Source organism: Colletotrichum spaethianum (genome assembly GCF_022836535.1).
Source record: "Colletotrichum spaethianum MAFF 239500 DNA, contig22, whole genome shotgun sequence".
NCBI classification, from domain to species: Eukaryota; Fungi; Ascomycota; class Sordariomycetes; order Glomerellales; family Glomerellaceae; genus Colletotrichum; species Colletotrichum spaethianum.
The window spans coordinates 243,063-264,770 of record NW_026054792.1 but is presented as its reverse complement, the minus strand read 5'-3'; the positions used below and the strand labels follow the sequence as shown (position 1 = coordinate 264,770).

The window sequence follows — 21,708 nt, the reverse complement described above, 5'->3', positions numbered from 1 at the left end:
TACCATGGGCGGAGATCGCAAGTACTCTCCTCCAGGCACTTACTTTGGGTCTGTACAATCTCTCCAATAGTATAGTATTCTGACGAGGCAGTTCCATCGGGCCACTTGTGAATCGGGGAAATGGACTCGGGATAATGACCTCTCAGTGTTCGGCTTCCCAGAAATGGTATCGGATGGCTTTGGACACTGCGAGTCACAGATTGGGGTCCAGCATAGTAATTGACCCTAGGTTGGCGACAAGCAAACTGGGTTTGACTACCGATAGGAGCATATAGGAAACCGGTATTTCAAGTAGATTACGTTGGGTTTTGGGGGACCTTGGTCATAAAGCTTATTTGAAAGGGATTCCCTAGCATCTAGAACAATCAGAATGACACTTCTAAGAAGTAAAAACACGGCTTCCGCAATCACAGATCGATATGCACTGTTTTTGTTCATACATTGGTACATTATGAATTAATGTGAAGGGAAATCGATGAGAGATTTTTAAATTCTTTCTGCAGGACCACCATACCTGCAAGTGCCATTCTGCCTTAGTGATGCTCTTGAACCATATTCATCTGACGAAACGCGCTATATGAAGATTCGCATTCTTCTCACGCCCCAACGAGGTTTCTTTCAGCATGGACCATCGTTACAGCAGAGTCCAACGTCGGTATCGGTGCACCAAGAGCCGCCACAGCATGTGCCGTCACAGTAGCAGCGAGCCTCGATTTGGTCTTTTATTAGTTTCTGACCGAATTGAAAACTTTTCCTTGACATGGAGAAGTTTGGTGACTGTGCTTACAACAGTTTTGAGAGCGTTCTGGCTCTCCTTAATGGCAGCAGCATTGACGCCAGCAATGGAGGCAATAAGGACGTAGAATATGGCTGTGGCCTTCATGTCGAGGTTCGTGTTGTTATTTGTGTGTTTGAGTTGGAAAATGGGTCCTCTACGATTACTGTGGACATATGCACAAAGCTTTTGCCATAAGCGACTTCGCTGTTGCTTTTGATATACGCCTAGTCCATAAATCTGATACCGAAAGCCAAAGCTCTGGAGTCTTCAGCACTTGCAGGTCATCCTTCTTACCGTCTGAAATACACTACCCCCCCTTCTTCGGTACAACCAGACCTAGATGCTTCATCCTTCGTTCCTGCGCCAGAACCAAATCAGCAGGACCCAAGCATATGGCTTGATCCTTTGAGGCTATAACTGCAAGTTCCATCGGTACAAAAATGTCTTCTCAATCTTGGCTAGATTTGATCTCTAGACAAGGTCGAGATGTGGAAGGTCAGTATGTAGGAAGTCATCTAAAGAATCGCAGACCTTGAAAGCGGATGGCGCTTTAAGATGGACAACTGATAAACTCACTTAAATATGTTGAGACCAGTAACTGTACGAGTTCCTTAGACTGTGCCATCTCTCAAAGGCTATATAATGTTTCATGAATTCCGAAACGTAAAGACACGATTGTGGAATGATGCGGCGCCGTTCAGTCCCATGTATAAGTATCTCGGCTTCCGAGGATGTCTTAAGAAACCCGTTGATTGACCTAGTCTTAACTGTTGATTCTTTATTATTCGCCTGAGATTAACAGGCAGAGGGGTCGCGAACCTTGGTGTTCAATACCCGCACCCGCGCCCGCGCCCATAGATTTCTCCCGCCAAGGCCACACGCCTGCTCAAGCCAAATAAAGGATTTAAGGATAGCCGACGCGCTAGACCAGTTGTCCAATCCAAGTACACCAGCAAACTCGTTGACTTTGTCGGCAAAAGAGTCATAAGTCTCTGTACCAGCAGCCGCGATGCCTCCAATGACCGCTGCCCAAAGCAGAAACCCAGCATCTTCATTTTTGGTGTGTTGTGAATCACAAAGCATAGGCGCAAGCTTTCCGGTGAGCTTCAAGAGTAACCGTGGGTCTGGAAACGGATATAACACGCCGTAGTTGAATATTAATGCGGTGAGACGGCACATCTCTGACACTCCCGGTGGCAGCGACAAAAGCCGGTAGAGTACCAGGTTTCGGTGATGAACTAACCTTCTAGTCTTGGAGGAGTGCGGATGTTCTCTCTCAGGGAAGGCATCGATAAGCTGACAACATGTCCTGATGTCAAGGAGAATGTTCTTGAAGTTTGTGTCAACATGAAAGTTATCCGCCTCAGTGATATCTGGTCGTGTGGCAGCGACTCTTTCTGCCACTAAACGGAACGTTTCCTGCATCTCCAAACCGGGCTTTTGCAATAGCGCACTGGCTCTCAAAAGATCCACCCCCTGTAAGTACTCAATGAGTCCCGGTACTTTATCACTGAGCGAAGCATCTCTGGCTTCCAAGAGATACATCCACATGGTTGTGTGGTTCGGTGCCACATCGATCATAGCCATCCAGTCCAATCCGCCAAGAGTTTTGACTGGGCTATCAAAGTTACCAGCATAGATATCTTGTGGTGCTAGCGATAGCAGGAATGTATTCTGCTTGAGGGCAATACTCATGATAGCGAACAACACTGTGTCAGAAATCGTGGTGATACCCACAGTGAGTCGTTCACGAACTGTACGGGCGATCTGACTCTCGGCCTTTAGGAGTACTCGGTTATCCTCGATCGACTTCGTGCGGCATATGAGCTGAGATGCTCCTCCGACTAAGACAGCATGAAAAACGAGTGGGTCTGACATCGCGGCACGGCAGAGAGGAGCTTGAAGAGGCTCACCGGTAGCCGTTTCGCTGCCCACCGTAGGTAGTAAGGTCGTGATAGCTGGAAGACATGTTTAACAAATTTCTTCTCGACTGATTTTTACGTAGATATGCTTACTATATTGGAAGACCCTTATAAAATGTGCATCCGTTAGGTCGGGATATGTCGCAGGAAAAATACTGATTCCCCTTGGAAGTGTTTTCAGAAGGCCAAGTGCCTGCTGACTTTCTGCTCGGTGGCTGTTGGCAACAGCAAACCCTTTATCTTTTGACCGAAGGCTTTCTTTTTTCCCCTGAGTTGCAGAAGCTGGCTTATCCGTGTCGTCCGACTGGGCTAGCGGCTTCGGTAAGATTGGTCTAGGTATTGCGGTGAAATAGTCACGACGAGCTGTGAGAGCTTTTGCAATGGCCTCCCGTTGGGCAGCTTTTCTTTTTCCTACATTCCATTGGATCGGCTCATGTTTCAATCAACACGGGACAGGTGTGTTTGATGACTTACGAGTTAGTCTCTGATTCAACCGGTTTTGGAGCTTTCTACGAAGTTTGGCGTCCGCCACGCCCTGCCAATCATCCTCAGCCGACGGATGATTGGATGACATTTTGTCAGCATTGACCGCAAGTGGGTAGCAGAATAACTATGCGCTGGTTGTTTGTACGACTTAATAGGCCCAAGATGAAGGGCTTGATAAGGGCCACTGCTTGCGGTGGTTAGCAACCGCGAACCGCAATGTTGAAGGGTCAGGGAAGGCGACGTGGTAGTCAGAGTGCACAATGGTTTGAATTTGGAGATGTTCTCGCATGCTGACATAGCACAACTCATCTCGCCTGTTGGAGGGGCGTTTTAAGAATAGGAGCTCCCATTCGTAGGCTGAAATCGGTACCAAGAGCTGACACCCCTGGGGCCAATCGGATCAAATGTTGTAATTGCAACTGCATGAGTATCCAATCACCTTCCTTGATAATGAAGCAGAACCTTGATGCTTCGGAGAGATACCGAAGTGGTTGCGCAATTTTGTATCCATATCCGTACATTATCGGCTGTTTCTTTCTTTTTTCTTTTTGCAGGAGCAACACGAGTCGCTACGCTAAGAGTTGAATGACTAGGTTTCTCTTTTCGGAATGTCAAACGTTCTCCAACTCCCGAACCTCAACATTGACATCTGCTTCTGCCTTCAGGCCACCACTGTCAGGCGTAAGACCTAACTCACGTCTGATGGTAGCCATTCTGTTCATGTCCGCTACACCTTGGTTGCCGCCAAACAATTTATCCATCTCCTCAATCCGAACGCCCTTTGTCTCTGGAACGAAGAAATATACCCAAATGATAAGGATGACACAGAAAGCTAAAGTCGTTAGCATCCAGCCATCAGGTAATTATGGCATGACTCACCCAGGAAGAAATAGAATGTGCCGAACTTGATAGCCTCTAACATCCTGGGCGTAATAAGCGCGACAATGAACTAGTTGCCATCGTGAGTGATTTGTCCTGCAAACAACTTCAAAACTTACATTACTCAACCAGTTTGTTCCAATGGCCAATCCGACAGCTTGTGATCTGACACCAGGTGGGAAGATCTCAGATGGTATAATCCAGTTAACACATCCAATGCTGAAGGCGAAGTTTGCTATGTATGTCCAAACAAAGAATGCTGCAGTCCAGCCTGCCGACTTGTTGCTTTCCCAGGAGTCTCTGTAAACGGCATAGAGCGTGCCAACAATGAGCTGCGAAAGGCCCATGCCAACTCCACCAATAAGCAATACTTTCTTGCGTCCCCACCGGTCCATGAACATGATCGCGGGTATAGTGGAGAAGAAGTTGATGACTCCCACAACACCAGTTGCCAGCAAGTCGACAGAGTTGCCGGACAGACCGATATTCTTAAATATCGTTGGTGCATAATATATGATGGCGTTGATACCAGTGAACTGTTGGATGATTTGAAGCAAGCACGCGATTAGCAAGCGTCTATTTAGGTGACGAACCACAAATAGCGACTTATATCTCGCGATGGTGAGCTGGAGCTTTGAGGTTACTCCAGAGTACATCTTGAAGCTTGTATCATTGTCAAACCGGGCGGCCACTTTGATCTCCAAAAGCTCAAGCTTCAGTCGCGGATCAGTTTGGGGGACGCGTCGGAGGCGAACGAGTGTGGCCAAGGCCTCCTCATGGCGATCTAGAAATTATATATTAGCAACCCTAGAGGTCCTTGATCATAGACATAATATTTGACCTTTCATCAACAGCCACCGGGGTGTGTACGGTAGGAAAAATGTGCCAACAGCTAGAATCATAGAGAGCACACATTGGAGAGCAAGCGGAAGCCTCCACGCCGCAGGGGATTGACTATCTCCTGTTCCGCCAATATGCTGTGTAGCAAAGTCCAACCAGAACGCAATCATTATTCCAGTTGTGATGCCAAGCTGTTGGAGTGCAACAAGACTACCACGAAGATTCGGCGGCGCCATTTCGCTAAGATATAGGGGGACGACCATGGACAATTGACCAATCGACACTCCGGCCATAAAGCGGCCGGCGAACATCATGGGAACGTTCACCGATGCGGCTTGTATGATGGAGCCGATGAGGAAGATGGCATTCGCAAGAAGGATGGTCCAACGGCGGGAGAGGCCATCGGCAATTGGACCGTTGACCAGAGCACCAACCATCGCTCCGAGAGTCAGTACAGCCACCATCCATCCCTGAAGTGTTGTATTTTTGGAGAGTGTTGGAAATTGCTTAGCCTGTAAGCATATAGTTAGATATCTACTGTTTGCTGGGAAGGTGTGTTCGGACCGACAAATGTGTCCATTACAAGAACGCCGCTGATGACGCCCTGATCGTAACTGGTAGTTATGGATTCATCGTAAGTCTTATTGGCCTCTTAAGATATGTATATAGCATTCAGCATTTCTTACCCAAACAACAAACCGCCGATGCTTGAGAAGCAAGCAAGAAAAAGGATGTAAGGCTCATGAATGAGCCCTTTGTAGCCTAAAAATGCAAGTCAGTTCGCACAAAGGTCCAAATCCTTACTCTGTTAGATTTTACTACTCACCGGCTTCTCCATAAGAGACTTCCATAATTACTGAGTTTCAACACTAGTAAGTAAAGGCCAAGCTTGTATTCACTAAAAGGCATCCAATATTTTTGATCAGTTTACAACACAATATATTAAAGATACTGAGCCGATCAAAGCCTCACGGCACTGGTGCAAGATGAGGGGATACCGTTATACATAAAGACAAGGCATCACCGGGAACTTCACCCCAGATAACCCATACTATGCTTGCTATGGACCCAACATTGGTCAGGAAATTGAGGAAGCGAGGGCCTCGCGTGGCCACGAACTTGGAACCTATCTGTCGGCGTGCTGTGCTCCGAAGACATGGAGATGTTGTTGGGGTAGAGGTTCCTGGAATGGCTTCGTCCAATAGTTCATCGGCCCTGTCTTGCCCGATAGTCTAAACGACATACAAAACCATCGCATGACTCGTAAGACAGAAAAAAAAAGAACATTTGATTGTATAGGGGGGGAGAGGAAGATGCTTGATACCTAGTCAGGGGAAGGTTGGCAAAGTCTGGTGGCACAGTTTACCGGTGAACGCTGTGTTTGATGAGTCATGATAACAGCTGGGCCCAACTTCGGTTGAGCTAAATTAAATTTGCCTATTATCGATGTATCGTTTTATGTCAGGGCTGAAAGCATGTGGGTGAAGTATTAGCGACCCCAAAGTACGGTCGGGTTATACTGGATGTCTTCCAATGTCAACGTGCTCATAAACGAGAGTCAGGCATCAAATCCGAGCTGAGGCACTTCTCAACTATGCATATATAGTGCTGCAGCCGCGTAGTGGAGCATTTGGAAGTTGCTTGGACAACATTGAATTTATAACTGAAGAAACCATCTTTGGCCATGGAGAAAAGGAATCAACCTGTGTCGTTTGTGAGTGGAACACTGGGTAAAATTTCATTGTTTGAACGCAAATTTGTCTTCTCAAGCAAAGTGAATCGTCTCATTCATGAGAGCGCACATAAGTGTCACACTCCAGATCATGAGCCGAAGCTCCTTTCCAGCTAACCGAAATATTGTCGATCTTTTAACCCATGTTCATTGAGGAATCGCGTTACTGTTTTACCGTTGCAAGCAGTAACGACTACCAAGTAGTCAATCAGGCCGGCTCACCTATGATACCAGCATGCTTCTTACTCATTGAAGATCTGCATATAAGCACAATGCCAGCTACTCAAGAGAGGCATTATTGAGTGTGGGTCTATGTGAAGCACTCACATACGTCTTATCTCATAAGGTCTCCTTGCCAGCGGTCACCATCTCCCAGATAGCGTTGAATCCTTGCTGCGGTTCATGCGGTGTCTCAGGTCCAATACCACGGAGCCTGGAACACGTGGAGGAGTGCTGCTAACGCTTATGTTCTAGCCGAGTAAGAAATGTTTTTCGAGCGTGGTGCGCTTGTCAAATTGGGCATCGCGATACAGATCCGAGGACCTTACGTCTGTTTCAGAGATATGACATTGCGATGCCAGTTTTGCGATGAGGCCGTTTTCACAAGTGTAATCAATCGTCTTGTGGACTTCAAACCCTCGTGCCGCCAAAAGCGCCACTGTACCAGAAATTCTTGTTAGGCGCAAGATGATCCATTTCAAGAGTGATGTCAAGTTGTGGTTCAGGTTAACAGCAATGCTACGACACCATCAGATACGGTAATCCCCAGTCACTTTGTGGGCTCTTAGCGTCTCGTACTAAATGTCTCATCTCGATCGAGCAAACAACTGGAAAAGCTGGCGTAGTTCTCGAGGTGAGGTTACGGCGCTTTGGGGACCTCGACGCTTGGTTAGTCATCGGCGTGTTCACCAAAGTCGATGCTGTGACAGTGAAAAGGTTCAGCGATAGTGGGGAACCCAGGACTCTGTGTGAAAGTGATGGATAGAAACCTCTCGAACTGACGGCTGGGGAATCAGCCGAGGTTAGGCGGTCGCTGCTGCAATGCTCCACCGCTAATAGTATGATATGCTAGAGCAACAGCTTGCAGCACTGGCAACCTACACTACTGGGAATCGATGAACCTGACGTGGAGTTACGTTACCAATTCGCCAAGCCCGTCCCTGGTTTGACATTACAGGGGCGGCGGGGCCGTTAGCCCCAGAAAAAGTTCAGTTCTTCTCCGCACGAACCTTAGCTCCAGACCTTTTGTCTGCCCCCTCACTTTTGTTGGTGCTACTCCGCACTTGGAGGAACTGGCGGTAAACAATATTTTGTGTGACGAGAGAAACGTATGCCATGACCAGCAAGACTCTTAGATGTATCCATTCTACAGATTGGGTTATGTTTTGGTGTTATCTACATCAGTTGGCTCCAAGTCTTCGGAGAGCTCAACTTGTACCTGGAACCCTGACCCTAGTTGTTAGGTCATCCAGCCGTCGTTCTCATGACTGTCCGCCTGTTTTCCGGGGTTCTCGGGATTGGAGCCAATGGATTGATATTCGACGCAGGTGCTAGTCTGTCTGGCCGTCGGTTTCCTTTAGCATTCAGCTCCACGTGTGCAGGCCGAGGAAGCAAGTTGTTTGTGCCGCTTCTCCATTCTCTGGTCTGACGTGTGCTGACAGTGTAGCTCGTATGCAACCGATACAAAATGGTGGAGAAGTTGGAGAGATTCCTCTTTCACAGTCCTATTTGGGTGCCTTCTCCGAGAGAAATTTGGAGACCAAGGTCTCCTCCAGGGCAAAAACAGGCTCTGTTTAGCGTTACCGTATCAGACCTATAGGGAGATCACATGCATCAAGTCTCAATGAGACGCGACTTAGATCTTCAAGCCCTCACTGGCTACCTGTCCATGCTATGGATTCCGCTAGAGGCCAGTCTCCAGTCTTTTGGAGATGATTAGGGACGAAAATGGGTTCATCTCCATTCCCCGCCTCCGCATAACCCGGGGAGACCCATCTTCTCGTTCTCGCATGTTAGTGAAAATGCTGATGACCCCGGTAATTAGAGATATTCCACCTATTATAAACCTGGAAACCCCGGACACAACAAGGAAACGATCAATTGCCCCAGTTGAATCAACCCTTTACACGCGCACCAATGGGATATCGAATCTTTCGACAAGTCGGACACAGGTGCAACCGATGACATTGATATGAACATTACCTACCACCAGATGCGCCGCCGACGTAAGTATAAGACCAAATACCCCGATTCCCCAATTCTTGGCCGTGCGGTTCCTCTTGGCATTCTCTTAATCCTCCTTGGCTTTATGCACCGCTCACTTAGCCTCGTTTTGATATCTTGGCTTCGTTGATCATTCCCTTGGCTCAACCACCGCAACTCTACGAGCCAATTCCTAAGATGTCGACAGGAGTCGTCGAGGAGGGGCACGATGGTGGCCGGTTCAACGAGAAAGACACGGACGCCCACCACATCGATGCTGCGCACTCCAAAGTGTTGGCCGATTCGGACCTCATGAATGATGCCTTCGATGGCGAGAATGAGGAGCACGAGCAGGGTTTATGGGAGGCTGTCAAGACTCACCCAAAGGCTTGCTTTTGGGCGTTCATCATGTGCTTCACGATTGTAAGTCCCTCTTTCTCGCTTCTGGGAAAGCCAGATGCGTAAGACTACAACTGACATCTGGTAGGTCATGGAGTCGTTCGACATGTTTTTGAACGGTAACTTCGTCGCCCAGCGTGCCTTTCAAATGGAGTACGGTGTCTTGGTGGGAGACGAGTATGTTATACAAACCAAATGGCAAAGTGCACTTTTCCAAGCCGGTCAATGTGGTGCTTTTGTCGGTGTCTTCTTGGCGGGACCCGTTGTCAACCGTTTCGGCTACCGTCTGACTACTATCTTCGCCCTGATTCTCATGAACGCCACAATTTTCGTTTCCTTCTTTGTAAGTCGCTCCAACCCTGCCCTTTCTGGAGCCCATCGTCTAATGAACTCCGTCTAGGCCAACTCCATCGAACTTCTTACGGTCGGACAAGCGTTGGAAGGCGTCCCTTGGGGATTCTTCATTGCCATTGGCCCTGCCTACGCTAGCGAAATCGTTCCTCTTGCCCTTCGAGGTGCCTGCACGGCTACTCTACAAATGAGTTGGTCTATCGGTTCAATCATTGTCGCCGGCGCTACCCTTGGGTACAACAAGCGAACGGACGAGTGGGCTTGGCGAGGGCCTCTTGCCTTGCAATGGATCTTTCCTGTGAGAATAATATCCCCCTCTCTTGTTCTCTTCACAACCTATGTCTACAGAATCTAACGACATTTCATCATAGACCCCGCTGATGGTGATCATCTTCTTTGCCCCCGAGTCTCCTTATTGGCTCATCCGCCGTGGACGCAAGGAGGAGGCACTTCACTCTGTCAAGCGCCTCGGTGCTTCCAGCGCCACGACTCACCAGAATCAACAAAAATATGCCATGATCGAGCGAACCGTCGAAATTGAAGCTCAGATGGGTGGTAGCCCCAGCCTTATTGACCTGTTCAAGGGTGTCGACCTGAGGCGAACTACCATCACGTGCTTGATGTACGCGTCGCAGAACTTTGCTGGTAACCTGATCGCCAACCAAGCAACTTTCTTCTTTGAGCGTAAGTGGCGTCCTTCCTAATGTCTTTTCTAACCCAGACTGCTGACTTCCTAATTCAGAAGCTGGAATGTCTCATGACCGTGCTTTCGATCTCAATCTGATCAACTCGTGCCTCCAACTCTTTGCCAACGCTCTCTCCTGGCCCCTCAGTGCCTGGTTCGGCCGCCGCACTATCTATCTTTGGGGCACAGTCACCAACGTTACGTTGCTCATGATTCTTGGCATCTGCGCCTCCGTCCAACAGAGCACTGCGACCAACTACGCCCAGGCCGTTCTCGGTATCCTCATCTCCTTCGTCTTCGCCGGTACCCTCGGACCGATCTCATACACCATCATTGCCGAGACATCTGCGGTCCGACTTCGCTCGTTGAGTACCGCTGTTGGCCGTGCCGCCTACTACGTTGCGGAAATCCCTATGATCTACTTGGCTTCGCAGATGCTTAACCCAAGTGGGTGGAACCTCGCTGGCAAGTGCGGTTATGTCTGGGGAGCTACCGCCTCTGTGTGTTGGGTCATGGCCTTCTTCTTCCTTCCTGAGCTCAAGCACCGCTCCTACCGTGAGGCGGACATCTTGTTTAACCGCAAGGTTCCTGCTAGGAAGTTCAAGTCGACTGTCATTAATGTGACGGATAACGAGTAGATTATGACTATAGACTAGACATTAGAATACAGATAATGCTTACTTAATATCTGTAATGCGCGATGAAGAAGCAAGGACTCAGTCTCTCAGTTCGATGGAGGCTCGGGTCTATTAGGGGTTATACTCGAGCTTCTAGAGATGCGACTGTTCTTTGCACTGTTGTTATCTGTTATTGTTCACCAGGAGATGGGGGAGTAGGATGACTTCGTTCCTCCGTGTGTTACCAGAAGAACAGTTTCGACGTGTACCATATCGCCAGTCGTCTTGGCCTCTCCCCTGTTCCCACACTGTTCCCCCACGCCCAGCATCCCCCGCATCTCCAACGCCGCGCCGCACCTGTGGCTGTGGTGTGTGGCGCTGTCGTTTCGGTCGACAGTGCTCCGAGAGCGGTTTCTTGAGGGGTAAAGTCACGGTTTGTGGCTGGCAACCCTCCAGCCCGTTGCAGGGAAATCTCGAAAGCAGCGTTGGTGGGTCGTTGTGATGCCATACAACGTTTTCCATTTTACGTCGTGACAGCATATCTACCTGCTGGAGACCAGGATTTTGTTACTCAACGTTTCGACGCCCTTCGATGACGTCATGCCCGATATGCCGGGCTCTCTCCGTAAATGTTCCAACTCAACCACGGTTCGAGCGTGCGTCAACTGCCAGAAGAGAAAGAGCCGCTGCATGAGAGGTAACGCTCTAAATGACCCATGTTCGTACTGCGCCAAAACAGGCAAGACGTGCAGCTTCGAGAGCCCACCCGATCGGACGCCTCTGACCCGGAAGAACCTGGACAAAGCCGAGCTCCGGTGCACGCAGTTGCGAAACCTCCTGCGGTCGCTGAACCCGGATCTTGATATTGAGTCGGCCCTCAGAGATGCAGACGGACAGCAAGCGGGAGATGACGATGACTCGCATACTCCAGAAGAATCAGATGAGATTACCCCTCACAGCTACGAGTGGCATGAGGGCTCCTTATCCCCAGAGTGCAAGTCTTCAACATATGAGAATGACGGCATGGCCACGCTGTCGACCCACGACTCTGGATACTTAGGTAAGCCAATCCCAGACCACCTGCGGAGGACGGTTGACCGACGAGCGCACCGTGGTTCTTAGGAAGTAGTTCTGGTTCCCAGTTACTCGGGGAGATTGACTCTGTTATCCACGTCTCCAGCGCTGCCAAGCAACAATACCCAGCGCCGCATCGCAAACGTCTGCGCAGATCTTCAAGCTCGGTAGGACTCTTGCCGGCGGAGTCTTTTGGTCTTCAATCCTCTTATGTTGCCAACCAGCTGATAGACGCATATTTCGTTCTCTACAACACCTCATACCCTGTTCTTCACGAAAAGACCTTTCGCGAAAGAGTTGATGTAGGACGCAGACAGCGTCCGGTCCCCTCGCCATGGCGTGTAGTCTATCAGATGGTCTTGGCCATTGGGCACTGGCTTTCTAGTACTGAGTCGGAACATCTACAATCAGGTTACTACAGTGCTGCGAGATCGAGTCTATCACTTCAGATGCTCGAATCTGGCACTATTGAAACTGTACAGGCTTTCTTGCTCATGAGCAACTATTTGCAGAAGAGGGACCGAACCAACACGGGGTACAACTTCAGCGGCCTGGCATACAGAATGGCTCTGGGTCTTGGCTTACATCGGGAACCACCAGGGTCGGAGGATACCTTGGGGCATGAGCGACGTCGGCAGCTCTTCTGGACTATCTACTGCTTTGAGAGCGGTTTCAACATCACGACCGGAAGGCCACCAGCCATGTCCGAAGAGTTTGTGGATACTCGAGTTCCTCGGAACATTGATGACAAGGTACCACGGTCGATAACCCATAAACTGGATATCTAGCAATATTGACGATTACTCAGGAGTTGCCATTGAAGGCACCTGTTCCTCCGGCAGCCGAATACCCGACGACGTACTCGACAATCATTGCACATGCAGAACTCGCAAAGATAGCCGATGCTGTTTATCACGAATTTCTGCTGGCGAAGACTGCGGGCACCAAAATCGAGTACCGCGTTGCTGAGACTTTGGAGCGAGAACTTAACCGCTGGCAGCAAGCTCTTCCCGACTATTTCGTCGCAACCGAATGCCCTCTGTGGTTCCGAGCACCGAGGGCGGTCGTTCTCTGGAAAAAGCAGAACCTCCGTATTCTCCTTTGGCGCGGAAGCCAACTACAACACAGCTACCTGCCAACCAGAGTCAACGCGGAAGAGAAATGTCACGGTGTCGCTATGCAGAGCATCCACGACATCGCAGTATTTTGCATGGCATTCGAGGGCTCCCTGCACCAGGGAATCATCTGGTACGCAACGTACTTCCTGTTCCAAGCAACTCTTGTCCTTGAAGCGAACTACCTCACGAAAGCCGCCCAGTCGGAACAAGATAGAGTTGCGTGGCAGCACTCAGTCTCCAAATCTCGCGCCTGTCTGAAAACGCTAGCGCAGAAAAGCAGATCAGCCAAAAGATGTTTGGAGATGCTCGAGCGCATCCATAGCCAATTTCGGAACCTTCCACAGCTGGATCTAGAACAAGATCAAGCCTACCTTCAGGTTACGGCGCCCCAGCCAGAGATTTTAACAGCCGTACCGCTAAGTAACTTGGTATCGCCGAGGCAGAACTTTATCGATCTACCAAGCGAAAACGACTTTGCCTTCCACGGCGAAAGTCATCCCGACTTTGGCGACGACACTGCCGACCCAAGCTTGCGAATGTTACTCAACGAGGCCTCGTTGGACTTCATGGAAAATATGCCACTTGATCTGTTACTTGGTACCTGGACTACGTAGGTATCTTGGCGAAAGACTAGGCACCAACCAGCACCCTCACAGTTGTGGAAGTTGCACGATATGGGTCCGGCGCAGGTTATCTGACTCAACTGTGCAACCTATAACCGCCATTTATCACCTCATTTATGAACGGAGCAGCTGAAAAGGGGTTGTTCAAGATTCGTGACATCAATCAAACCAATAAATTTGCTCATGGTAACGTAGCATTCAGACGGATGTGACGCTGATCTACATGCTCAAACGCCCTCAAAAAGCCACCCACATCTCTATCTCAGAAGTAGACCATCATTATATTAACCTCTCATCCCATCACAAAGTCTACACAGCTCTCATAAGTTTGCTTTGCGTTGGTGCCGAACCAGAACCACTGCACGACACACTGGCCAGCCTGAGCGCATGTGCCAGCCGGGAGGTTGGAGGGCATGGTGATGTCGAAGTTGGTGTTGTTCGCAGGCAGCTGTGCGAGTTTCTCATCCGCGTAGCTGTCGAAAACGATCAGTGGCTCGCCAATGGCCTTGTTCGTGGCCGTGTCGACGATGGAGACGTTCATGGGACCCTCGTGAGGGATCGGTATCTCGGCTCTCATGTTGACAACCTGGCCTGCCTTGAAGGTCTGGACGTTGGCTTTGTTGTCCTCGAACTTTGCACCTCGGCAGAGATCCAGTTGACCTAAAGTGGTACTATTAGAAGAGGAATCTTGGGATCACATCAAGATGTCGGCTTACAAGTCGCAGGGGGGTTGGTGAGATCCTCAAGCGGAATAGTAGGGTCTGATGTCACAACCTGAACGTTCTCTTTTCCACAGGCTGCAGCCATCGCCGCACCAGGCCCACGAGCGGGAGGTGATACTATGTTGCCATGGGCCGAGACCATAGCGGCGAGGAGTGCCGTAGCAGCAGTGATCGAAGCGCGCATTTTGAAGTGATTACTAGGACAATCAGCGGACTCGTGTAGGCGGGAGAGATAATGAAGAAATAGTCTGGAATGCTGTATAGGAATGACCGTGTTGAAATTAGTCAAGTAGAAGAAACGAGTGACCAGCACGATGTGAATGAATAGTGAGACAGGGCAAAGCGAAGACCGGATGAAAAAGCGAAAGAGCCGGCCAAAAGAGCGGCTCTAGGACTACAAATACCAAATTCGAGCCTCAACCCAACGGCCGCATGATCCCGGTCACTAAAAGAACGGCTCTAATGTGTTGTCGCTGATGACCCGGCGATCATAGCTTCGCTTCCATCGGATGCAACCGAGGGCCGGAGGGACGGGAGCTAACGACGCTACACAACCCTCAACCCGTCACGATCTGAGTTCCCTTCAAGATACCCTGGGATGATCCCTGGGCGAAAGAGACGTTTTCGAGGACTCTTCAGGCACGAAGCAGGACAGGCTTGGTGGGGTCGGCAGACTTGAAACGTCGCAGGTCTTGTGCCGCTCTGCTTCCGGTGCGGACGGATGTGGCCTTGGTCACGACTGATGAAACCTGTGACAAACCCTGTCTGGCGAGAGAGTTCCTGCAGCGAAGAAGCGATAAGGACACACAGCTAAACGCAAGAAGATTAGCGAACCGACATTTAATACAGAATTAAGTAATGGAAAAATAAGTATCTTTGGCGGTTCGTCGTCCCGATGGGTGATCGGGCCAAAATAGTGGTGCAACGCCGCATCGGCTGCATTGCCAAGCTGTCAGTTTGGATGTTGGACTGTTGAGAATCGGGATGGAGGGTGGGAGAGAACCGGCGTTGCGGTCCACGGCAGCGCTCGTTGGATAAGAACTCCCATAAAGCAGCCTTCTCCGGCCTTCTTGACCGAATCTTCGGCTCGGCAACCGGAAGCTTTCCACTTGATGCGCCCTGGAACAAAATCCTCGAGACCCGCCCTCACTGCCAGCATTCCCAAGTCGACAAAAACTGCCCGTGTTAGGGATCTACGAGTCATAAGTCCATCTTAAGCCAGTTTCCAGCCAGTAAAGTCACGATGCGAGGAGACGATCATTCAATCGCCAAACTACGACTACCGGTCTGCATCAATCCCTCAGCTTCAAATTTGACGGCTAGAAATTTGAAAATGGCGCGCTAAGGCCGCTGACAAGACCAGTCTCCCTTGAGCGTTACAAAGTCAAATTCCTCTGGCGGCCGGTTTGGACACTGGACTCTGCGCCACGACTCCTTTAGGCTCAAATGAAGCCGAGTCCAACTTTAATCAGTGGGCTTTGTCCGCAGTGGGCTTGCCGTGCGAGCACGGCACGTAATCTCTTATTGCGGGATTCGAGGCGAGGAGCGCGGGTGCGGGTGTGGACGGAAGCTCAGAGAGCAAGTGGCTGTCACTTTGGGCTCATGACCGAAACTCCCCGACGTCCACTCCATAGAAAAGAAGATTATTCCCCACCCAAAACTGCTCGGACTGTCCCTAAGCTTGCAGTACTTTGTCTTGTGAATGGCCGGTAAGTGGGATTACCAGGCGAGGGGCGAGACTGCAAGATTGCTTCTCGGCGTTGACGAAAACATCTCTCAAGCCCGAGCCCAAGCCATCCCACCATGTCCGGTCTGCAGCAGGAGAAAAGCACGAAGGGCTTTGTTCAGCACAGATCTTTCGCTCCAAATGACTTGGTGTACAAACTCCAGGAATATAAGACTACATTCGTCATTGAGCGGCCTCAGCCATGTATTGAGGCGAGTGGGCGCAGAGGATGCTCTAGGGTGAGGCATGAGGGTAAAAGTAAATTCTTACACCGAATAGCAATGATTCAGCGTATCCTCAATTGTATGATCTCGTTCGGAATCTGAAAGCAAGGGATCGGGCTTCGTCGAGGTGATCTGCAATAGCGGAGAGAGCACGGTCTAAGAGTAGCAATACATTTATCCACAGGAAAGCACCATTATCTCGATCGACATGGGTATTTTGGTGTGAACTCGTAACTTTCAAGAGCTGACCTTGGTTATGTCTGTGACTGCTTCAACGATCAACGACAACGTGTGAAGCAAAGGCAAGCCATCAACGCCATAGGCAATTCACAGGATTGGCAGATCATCATCAAGGTTACAGAACTGTCTACCTTGTGTGCCACTTTTTTCGTCAAGAGTGTTTCCGCCTGACCAATGTGTGGATAAATCCTTCAAGGGATATGTACTCAGCTCACACCCGTCTTGGGCGGAACCGTTGACGGGCTCTATTATGATATGTGCATGTCATATTGGCCCATGTATTGGATTTTCTTCTGTGTCCTTTAGATATTCTTACTCAACCAGACTTAGGATTATTAGATTTCAAAGTTGCCCAAAAGACTTTGTTGTCTCGTTTGTCTTCCGCTACTACAGCATGAGTGTGAACCGATTGTATTCCACGTCGTCATGATTCTCGTCAAATCTGGCTGAATCACTACGGCACTACTAAGGGATTCCAGAAATTTACCAACCTCGTGGAGATAATCAAGTAAACTTTTTATAGTAGGTTGAGATCGAACAAACAGTTAATGTAGATGCATAGATACGTTAAGCATAAAAAGTCTAACGGCTTGCATTAGGCTTTTAGCCAGGTTCCCAGCTCAGGGGTTGACTCCAAGGGCCTGTCAGTACGACAGCACATTGTTTTTTGTTTCAAAGATGTACCCACTTCTTTGGCAACATATTTGCTTTCTATTGTCGAAAAATCGCTTCTGTAGCAAGCAATAATCTGAAAGACAGTTTGTTCAATGGCAGGATATCTATTCGGTGTTACTTGTCTACATCGTCTCAAGGTCATTGGGAAGTAAAGACAAATGCATCCTTATTTACATTGTATCAGGTAGTACTACTATGACACAGAGTCATCCTATCGATTTTCACTTGACCACAAAGATCCAGAAAATATATTATCTATCGGCTTGGCTTTAGTGATCACAAATATGCCAACACCTTCCCACGTCATAAATGAACTCGTATCAACGTAAGACACGAAGTCGACCCAACTTGCATTGTCTTAACATGTGGCTATTTCAAATTGGTGTTTATAACCCCAAGCAAACCTCCTCACAAATCTGGTCTTCTCTCATCGGATTTTACAAGTTCGGTATTAGTCTCAGCAGCATTCCCATCAACGAAGCGTCCTTGACAATGACGGAATCTCGTTCACGTTCTAACAAGATTTTGTGGAACATCTGTGCATTTGAATGTCCTAAGCCGCTAGATTTGCTATATTTACAAAGAATCCCCCATATACAGACTCGGCTTGTTCTGCAAGCAATTTCAGAGCACTTCAAGGCGTTTCGGTCTTGTCCCTTGATCTGAATCCCAGCACATCACCACCAGCTTAGCAACCCTTGAGGGCCTATTGCTCCATGTTAGTAAAGCCTTCCGCATAATCAACGTTTGTGCGCACTCACATCCTTCCTGTTTATCTCGTTCTGATTGATGCCTGCAGTGAACTCGCTCTGGAGTGTTTGAAGAGTTTTCAAATCGTTTTTATTTCCTTGCAGACCCTTTGCCTGGCTCAACTCCTTGTTCTGGGCGTCGGCGACCTGTTTCGCACACTTTTAGCTTCGACATCTCGTAGACTTGGAACAAGTGCAATTTATACCTTGTTCAAGCCGGCAATGGCAGCGTTATTCTTGGGCGCAATACTTTGGTTCTTCTTGCGGATATCCATGCCTCTGGTGATCGTATTGAGGAACTTCTGCTTGGCCGAGGCGAAACCGGCGGTATTGCCCGATTTGATGATATTTGTCAGGGTGTTGGCGTCAGACTGCTCCTCTTTTTGGACCGCAATATTGTTAGCAATGCCAGTGGCCAACTTGTTGGCTGCAGCACAGTCGTTGCCGTTTGCGTTAGTCTTCTTGCCATTGTTGCCGTTGTTGGCATTGGACTTGGCTGTGGTTCCCTTAGTGGTAGTTCTACCATTTGCGCCCTTAGTTCCGTTGGCTTTGGTGCCGTTCTTGTTATTGTTCTTATCTGCGGCGGCAACGGCTTCTACCGGCGCCGGCGCAGGCAGAGCCATGGCGAAGGTAAAGAAGAAGAAGAGGGAGAGGATAAGCTGAGTGTAGCGCATTTTGAGTAGCTTTTTAGCGGTGCAAGTGATGGACTGAGTAAAGAGTGAAGCTGGTAATTCGCTTTGATGTTCTGGAGCGGTGTGTTACTGGTGAAGAGAGAGAGAGTTCAGAGGGCATCTTCATGAGAGTTAAGTACTCATTGCCTGGCGGGTCAAATGGGACAAGAACATATTCAGACACCGTCGTTGCGTCGTCATCTCAAACACGATTCAGCAAATACACTTCATCCGAGAATGCCGAAGACCCTTGCCAAAGCACAACATAGAAGTCAGTTGCTCTTTGCCGCGACGCCTTCAGGGGTGGTTTCGCTCCTGCCCGGTGAAGCTTTTCGAGATGTTATCCACAACGGCGACCCCGCGCATACACTTTTGAGTCCGTCTGATGTTGGGGCCTGTACAAATCAAGCTTTCATGTGGAGTCGAAAAGAAGAAGGTTTACCCGCATGTGTTTTGGGCTGATCTTCTCAGCCAGTGGGTAGCTAGGATCAGCGTACGTGTTTCAATGTTGCTCGCCCTGGGACTGGGGATCCACAAATCTTTATTCAATGCATGCCAACCAGAAGCGTCCCCATCGTACGAACCTGAGGAATTTTAGTGCGACAGGCCATGGAATACGGCACGGACAGTTGGGTCCATGATCGTCGTTGCCGAATTTCCCTCCCGCAATCCTCCAGTCATATTCCTTGGCGAGAACCGTTGCTCGTGAGGATGATCGCACAGTCCGGTTCCCAGCGGTCTGGACCCGACTTCTCTCGTCAAGCTTTCCCTTCTCCTCCAACTCAGGCACCAGGTCCACCTAATTTTGCCCGATCTCTGTGGGCATTTAGATCGTCTGCGACAAATCAGCAAATCCTAGTTGTGTTCACCAAGTACCGGTCATCGTAGTGTCTGACTCGGTTAGATGGCGCGTCGTGTAAGAAGTAGGCGTCCGCCTCGTGAGCTTGTTTCAATTGTACCTATAAACAAGCTGCCAATCGCTTCAGCAACCGTGACCGACCTTAGCGCACGGTGTTTGATGGTTTAGGAGACCAGCAAGAGGTCGCCAAGCCCTGTCGGACTCGTCATCTCGAGAATGTGTCGCGAGGACTTGCTTGGGCTGAAAGGGCTTGGTTGCAAGACACATAGCGATATAGAACAAAACGATAATCTGCAACTGTTAAGCCAAAGTGTAACGTCTGTGGTTTTCGAAAGTAAGCTGAATATACCACGCTTCATCGGGCCATCTTAGTGACATCTGATTCCAAAAACGACAATTTTCCCCCCACAAGTGTTGCTCTCCGTCGGCAGAGTTGGCATCATGGGAAAAGTGCATTCCACAAAGAGTTAGTATCACCAGTACGCATGCACACACCAGCAGCGCGACTACCCAAACAAGGTTTGGCGAGTCTCGCGTTCGCTCCCAGGATGTTTATGCTGCTAGGAAGAACCCTGCATTACCAGGATAACCGGCCGCATGTGGGCCTTCTAAATCGATAGGAAGTGGGATGAGGCTGGTAAACACGGCCTCCCGCGGGTATCTCCGTCCCGTTTGATAGTCTGGCCGGCCTTTGTCTTTCATCCGCCTTGCCGCTTTCCCCGTGGTTAGTGAAGAGAGACGGGTTTGGATTTCTGGCGACAAGGTTAGAATGGCACGCTCCTGCAGCAAGGAGGGTTTGCAAAGATTTAAAACTGGTTACTAGTGCGAAAACTGCTAAGCTTCTCCTTCATTGTTGTTTGAACCATGTTCGAGACCTAAAATTCTGTGACGCTTATTTCACAACGGAGTCTGCCTAAGGAGCTTCAAGGGGTAACTGTAATTCTAGATTTCTTCCCCTGCAGACTATTAGCTGATAATCAATCGCCTAGGTGATTTAGATGTAGGTGATTTAGATGAGTATTCTTATCGTCCCATCATTACCACTAAGATCTGTGTCGTCGAGCCAATGCTCATGACGTTTCGTTCCACTGGTTTGCCGATCCGAGGTCAAGAAAGCTCATTATTTCACCGGCTACAAGTGTCAGTGCCTTTTTACTTGTTCTTGCGTTACTCAACTGATTTTCCCAGTCAAGTTGTGCTCTGTGGCCCCAACACCTGTCAACACGAACCTGAGCTCGATAAGCCCTGTGTCTGGCAATCTTCTCATCCGTCTCAATCGCGCAATGAAGCTTGAGGGATTACACGGCACCAGCCCATTAATTTCTGTTGTAACAGCAGCTCAGTCTCCTCGGTCAACCTAGTCGGCATGGTGGTGAGGACTAGGTAAAATTTCGGGGAAAGCGTGCAGGCCGCCCGTCTCATTCGGATTCACCAGTTATGGCCTGAGTGGTTCTTGGTCCGTGTCTGGTAGCTATTGTAACAAGAGCCCCATTGTGCGGAGATGTAAGTCGAGACTTTTTGGCCGCGGATCAGGCGAAACTCTTTATTTGTCAGGCATTTACTCTTTTTAGGGTGACGCGTAGTCGGAATCTAGCAACCTGGACCACAAATCCAAGGTCACCCCAGTCTTCTTAAGCTCACAACAGCTCGTTGGTAGGGTGGCAGCCGCAGACGCAGCTTACGAGTTTCTTGTATGACTACAGGCTAGCAGTTTACCACCAAAAAGCTTTTGCCGGTCGTTGACTCGGTTATGGAGATTGATCGGTGCGGCGCTCATGCTTCCGGGTCGTCGAGGAAAGTTTTGATCTCCCTCGACTTTGCTTTCATTCATAAGGGATGAGACAGAGGTTGGTCACGAGTATGCGGTCTTCAAGACTCGAGTCTATCCACTGTAGCCTTGGTTCTCTTAGGGAATCAAGTACTAGAGGTCTGAACATGTCCATGACGCAAGCTTCTGGAATGCTCCAAATCCTTTAGGTAAAAGCTCTGGGGAATGGGCAGTAAGAGCAAGATCTTGCATGAGTCACAGAGTAGGCTCATGATAGCAGGTGGTTTTTTTGTATAGTAATTGCTCCATGCGTCGGCTGTAAAAAGTCCGACTTTGTCCGCTTCATATCAAAGCTTGTATTAGGCTCG

At 49.2% G+C, this 21,708-nt stretch overlaps 7 protein-coding genes across 7 annotated transcripts; 3 read left to right on the top strand and 4 right to left on the bottom strand.

Moving 5' to 3' along the window:
• Positions 1-596: 596 nt before the first annotated feature.
• Positions 597-883, bottom strand: ColSpa_08294 (uncharacterized protein; the record flags this gene model as incomplete). Its single annotated transcript, XM_049274506.1, has 2 exons — positions 597-719; positions 788-883. 2 exons carry the CDS (start codon positions 881-883, stop codon positions 597-599), a joined length of 219 nt encoding a protein of 72 aa, XP_049130463.1.
• Positions 884-3,797: 2,914 nt separating this feature from the next.
• On the bottom strand, positions 3,798-5,342 carry ColSpa_08293 (major facilitator-type transporter ecdD; the record flags this gene model as incomplete). Its single annotated transcript, XM_049274505.1, has 5 exons — positions 3,798-3,973; positions 4,066-4,135; positions 4,185-4,601; positions 4,659-4,849; positions 4,979-5,342. The coding sequence occupies 5 exons, from the start codon at positions 5,340-5,342 to the stop codon at positions 3,798-3,800; spliced, it is 1,218 nt and encodes a 405-aa protein (XP_049130462.1).
• Positions 5,343-9,037: 3,695 nt separating this feature from the next.
• ColSpa_08292 (general alpha-glucoside permease) lies at positions 9,038-10,912 on the top strand (the record flags this gene model as incomplete). Its single annotated transcript, XM_049274504.1, has 5 exons — positions 9,038-9,262; positions 9,327-9,581; positions 9,639-9,887; positions 9,961-10,273; positions 10,332-10,912. 5 exons carry the CDS (start codon positions 9,038-9,040, stop codon positions 10,910-10,912), a joined length of 1,623 nt encoding a protein of 540 aa, XP_049130461.1.
• Positions 10,913-11,491: 579 nt separating this feature from the next.
• On the top strand, positions 11,492-12,013 carry ColSpa_08291 (uncharacterized protein; the record flags this gene model as incomplete). Its single annotated transcript, XM_049274503.1, is given in 2 exon segments — positions 11,492-11,951; positions 11,967-12,013. The coding sequence occupies 2 exon segments, from the start codon at positions 11,492-11,494 to the stop codon at positions 12,011-12,013; spliced, it is 507 nt and encodes a 168-aa protein (XP_049130460.1).
• Positions 12,014-12,414: 401 nt separating this feature from the next.
• On the top strand, positions 12,415-13,697 carry ColSpa_08290 (regulatory protein LEU3; the record flags this gene model as incomplete). The annotated part of the gene is made up of 2 exons (XM_049274502.1): positions 12,415-12,717; positions 12,774-13,697. The coding sequence occupies 2 exons, from the start codon at positions 12,415-12,417 to the stop codon at positions 13,695-13,697; spliced, it is 1,227 nt and encodes a 408-aa protein (XP_049130459.1).
• A 301-nt stretch (positions 13,698-13,998) lies between these two features.
• On the bottom strand, positions 13,999-14,612 carry ColSpa_08289 (uncharacterized protein; the record flags this gene model as incomplete). The annotated part of the gene is made up of 2 exons (XM_049274501.1): positions 13,999-14,366; positions 14,423-14,612. The coding sequence occupies 2 exons, from the start codon at positions 14,610-14,612 to the stop codon at positions 13,999-14,001; spliced, it is 558 nt and encodes a 185-aa protein (XP_049130458.1).
• A 3,630-nt stretch (positions 14,613-18,242) lies between these two features.
• Positions 18,243-18,716, bottom strand: ColSpa_08288 (uncharacterized protein; the record flags this gene model as incomplete). The annotated part of the gene is made up of 1 exon (XM_049274500.1): positions 18,243-18,716. The coding sequence occupies one exon, from the start codon at positions 18,714-18,716 to the stop codon at positions 18,243-18,245; it is 474 nt and encodes a 157-aa protein (XP_049130457.1).
• Positions 18,717-21,708: the final 2,992 nt, after the last annotated feature.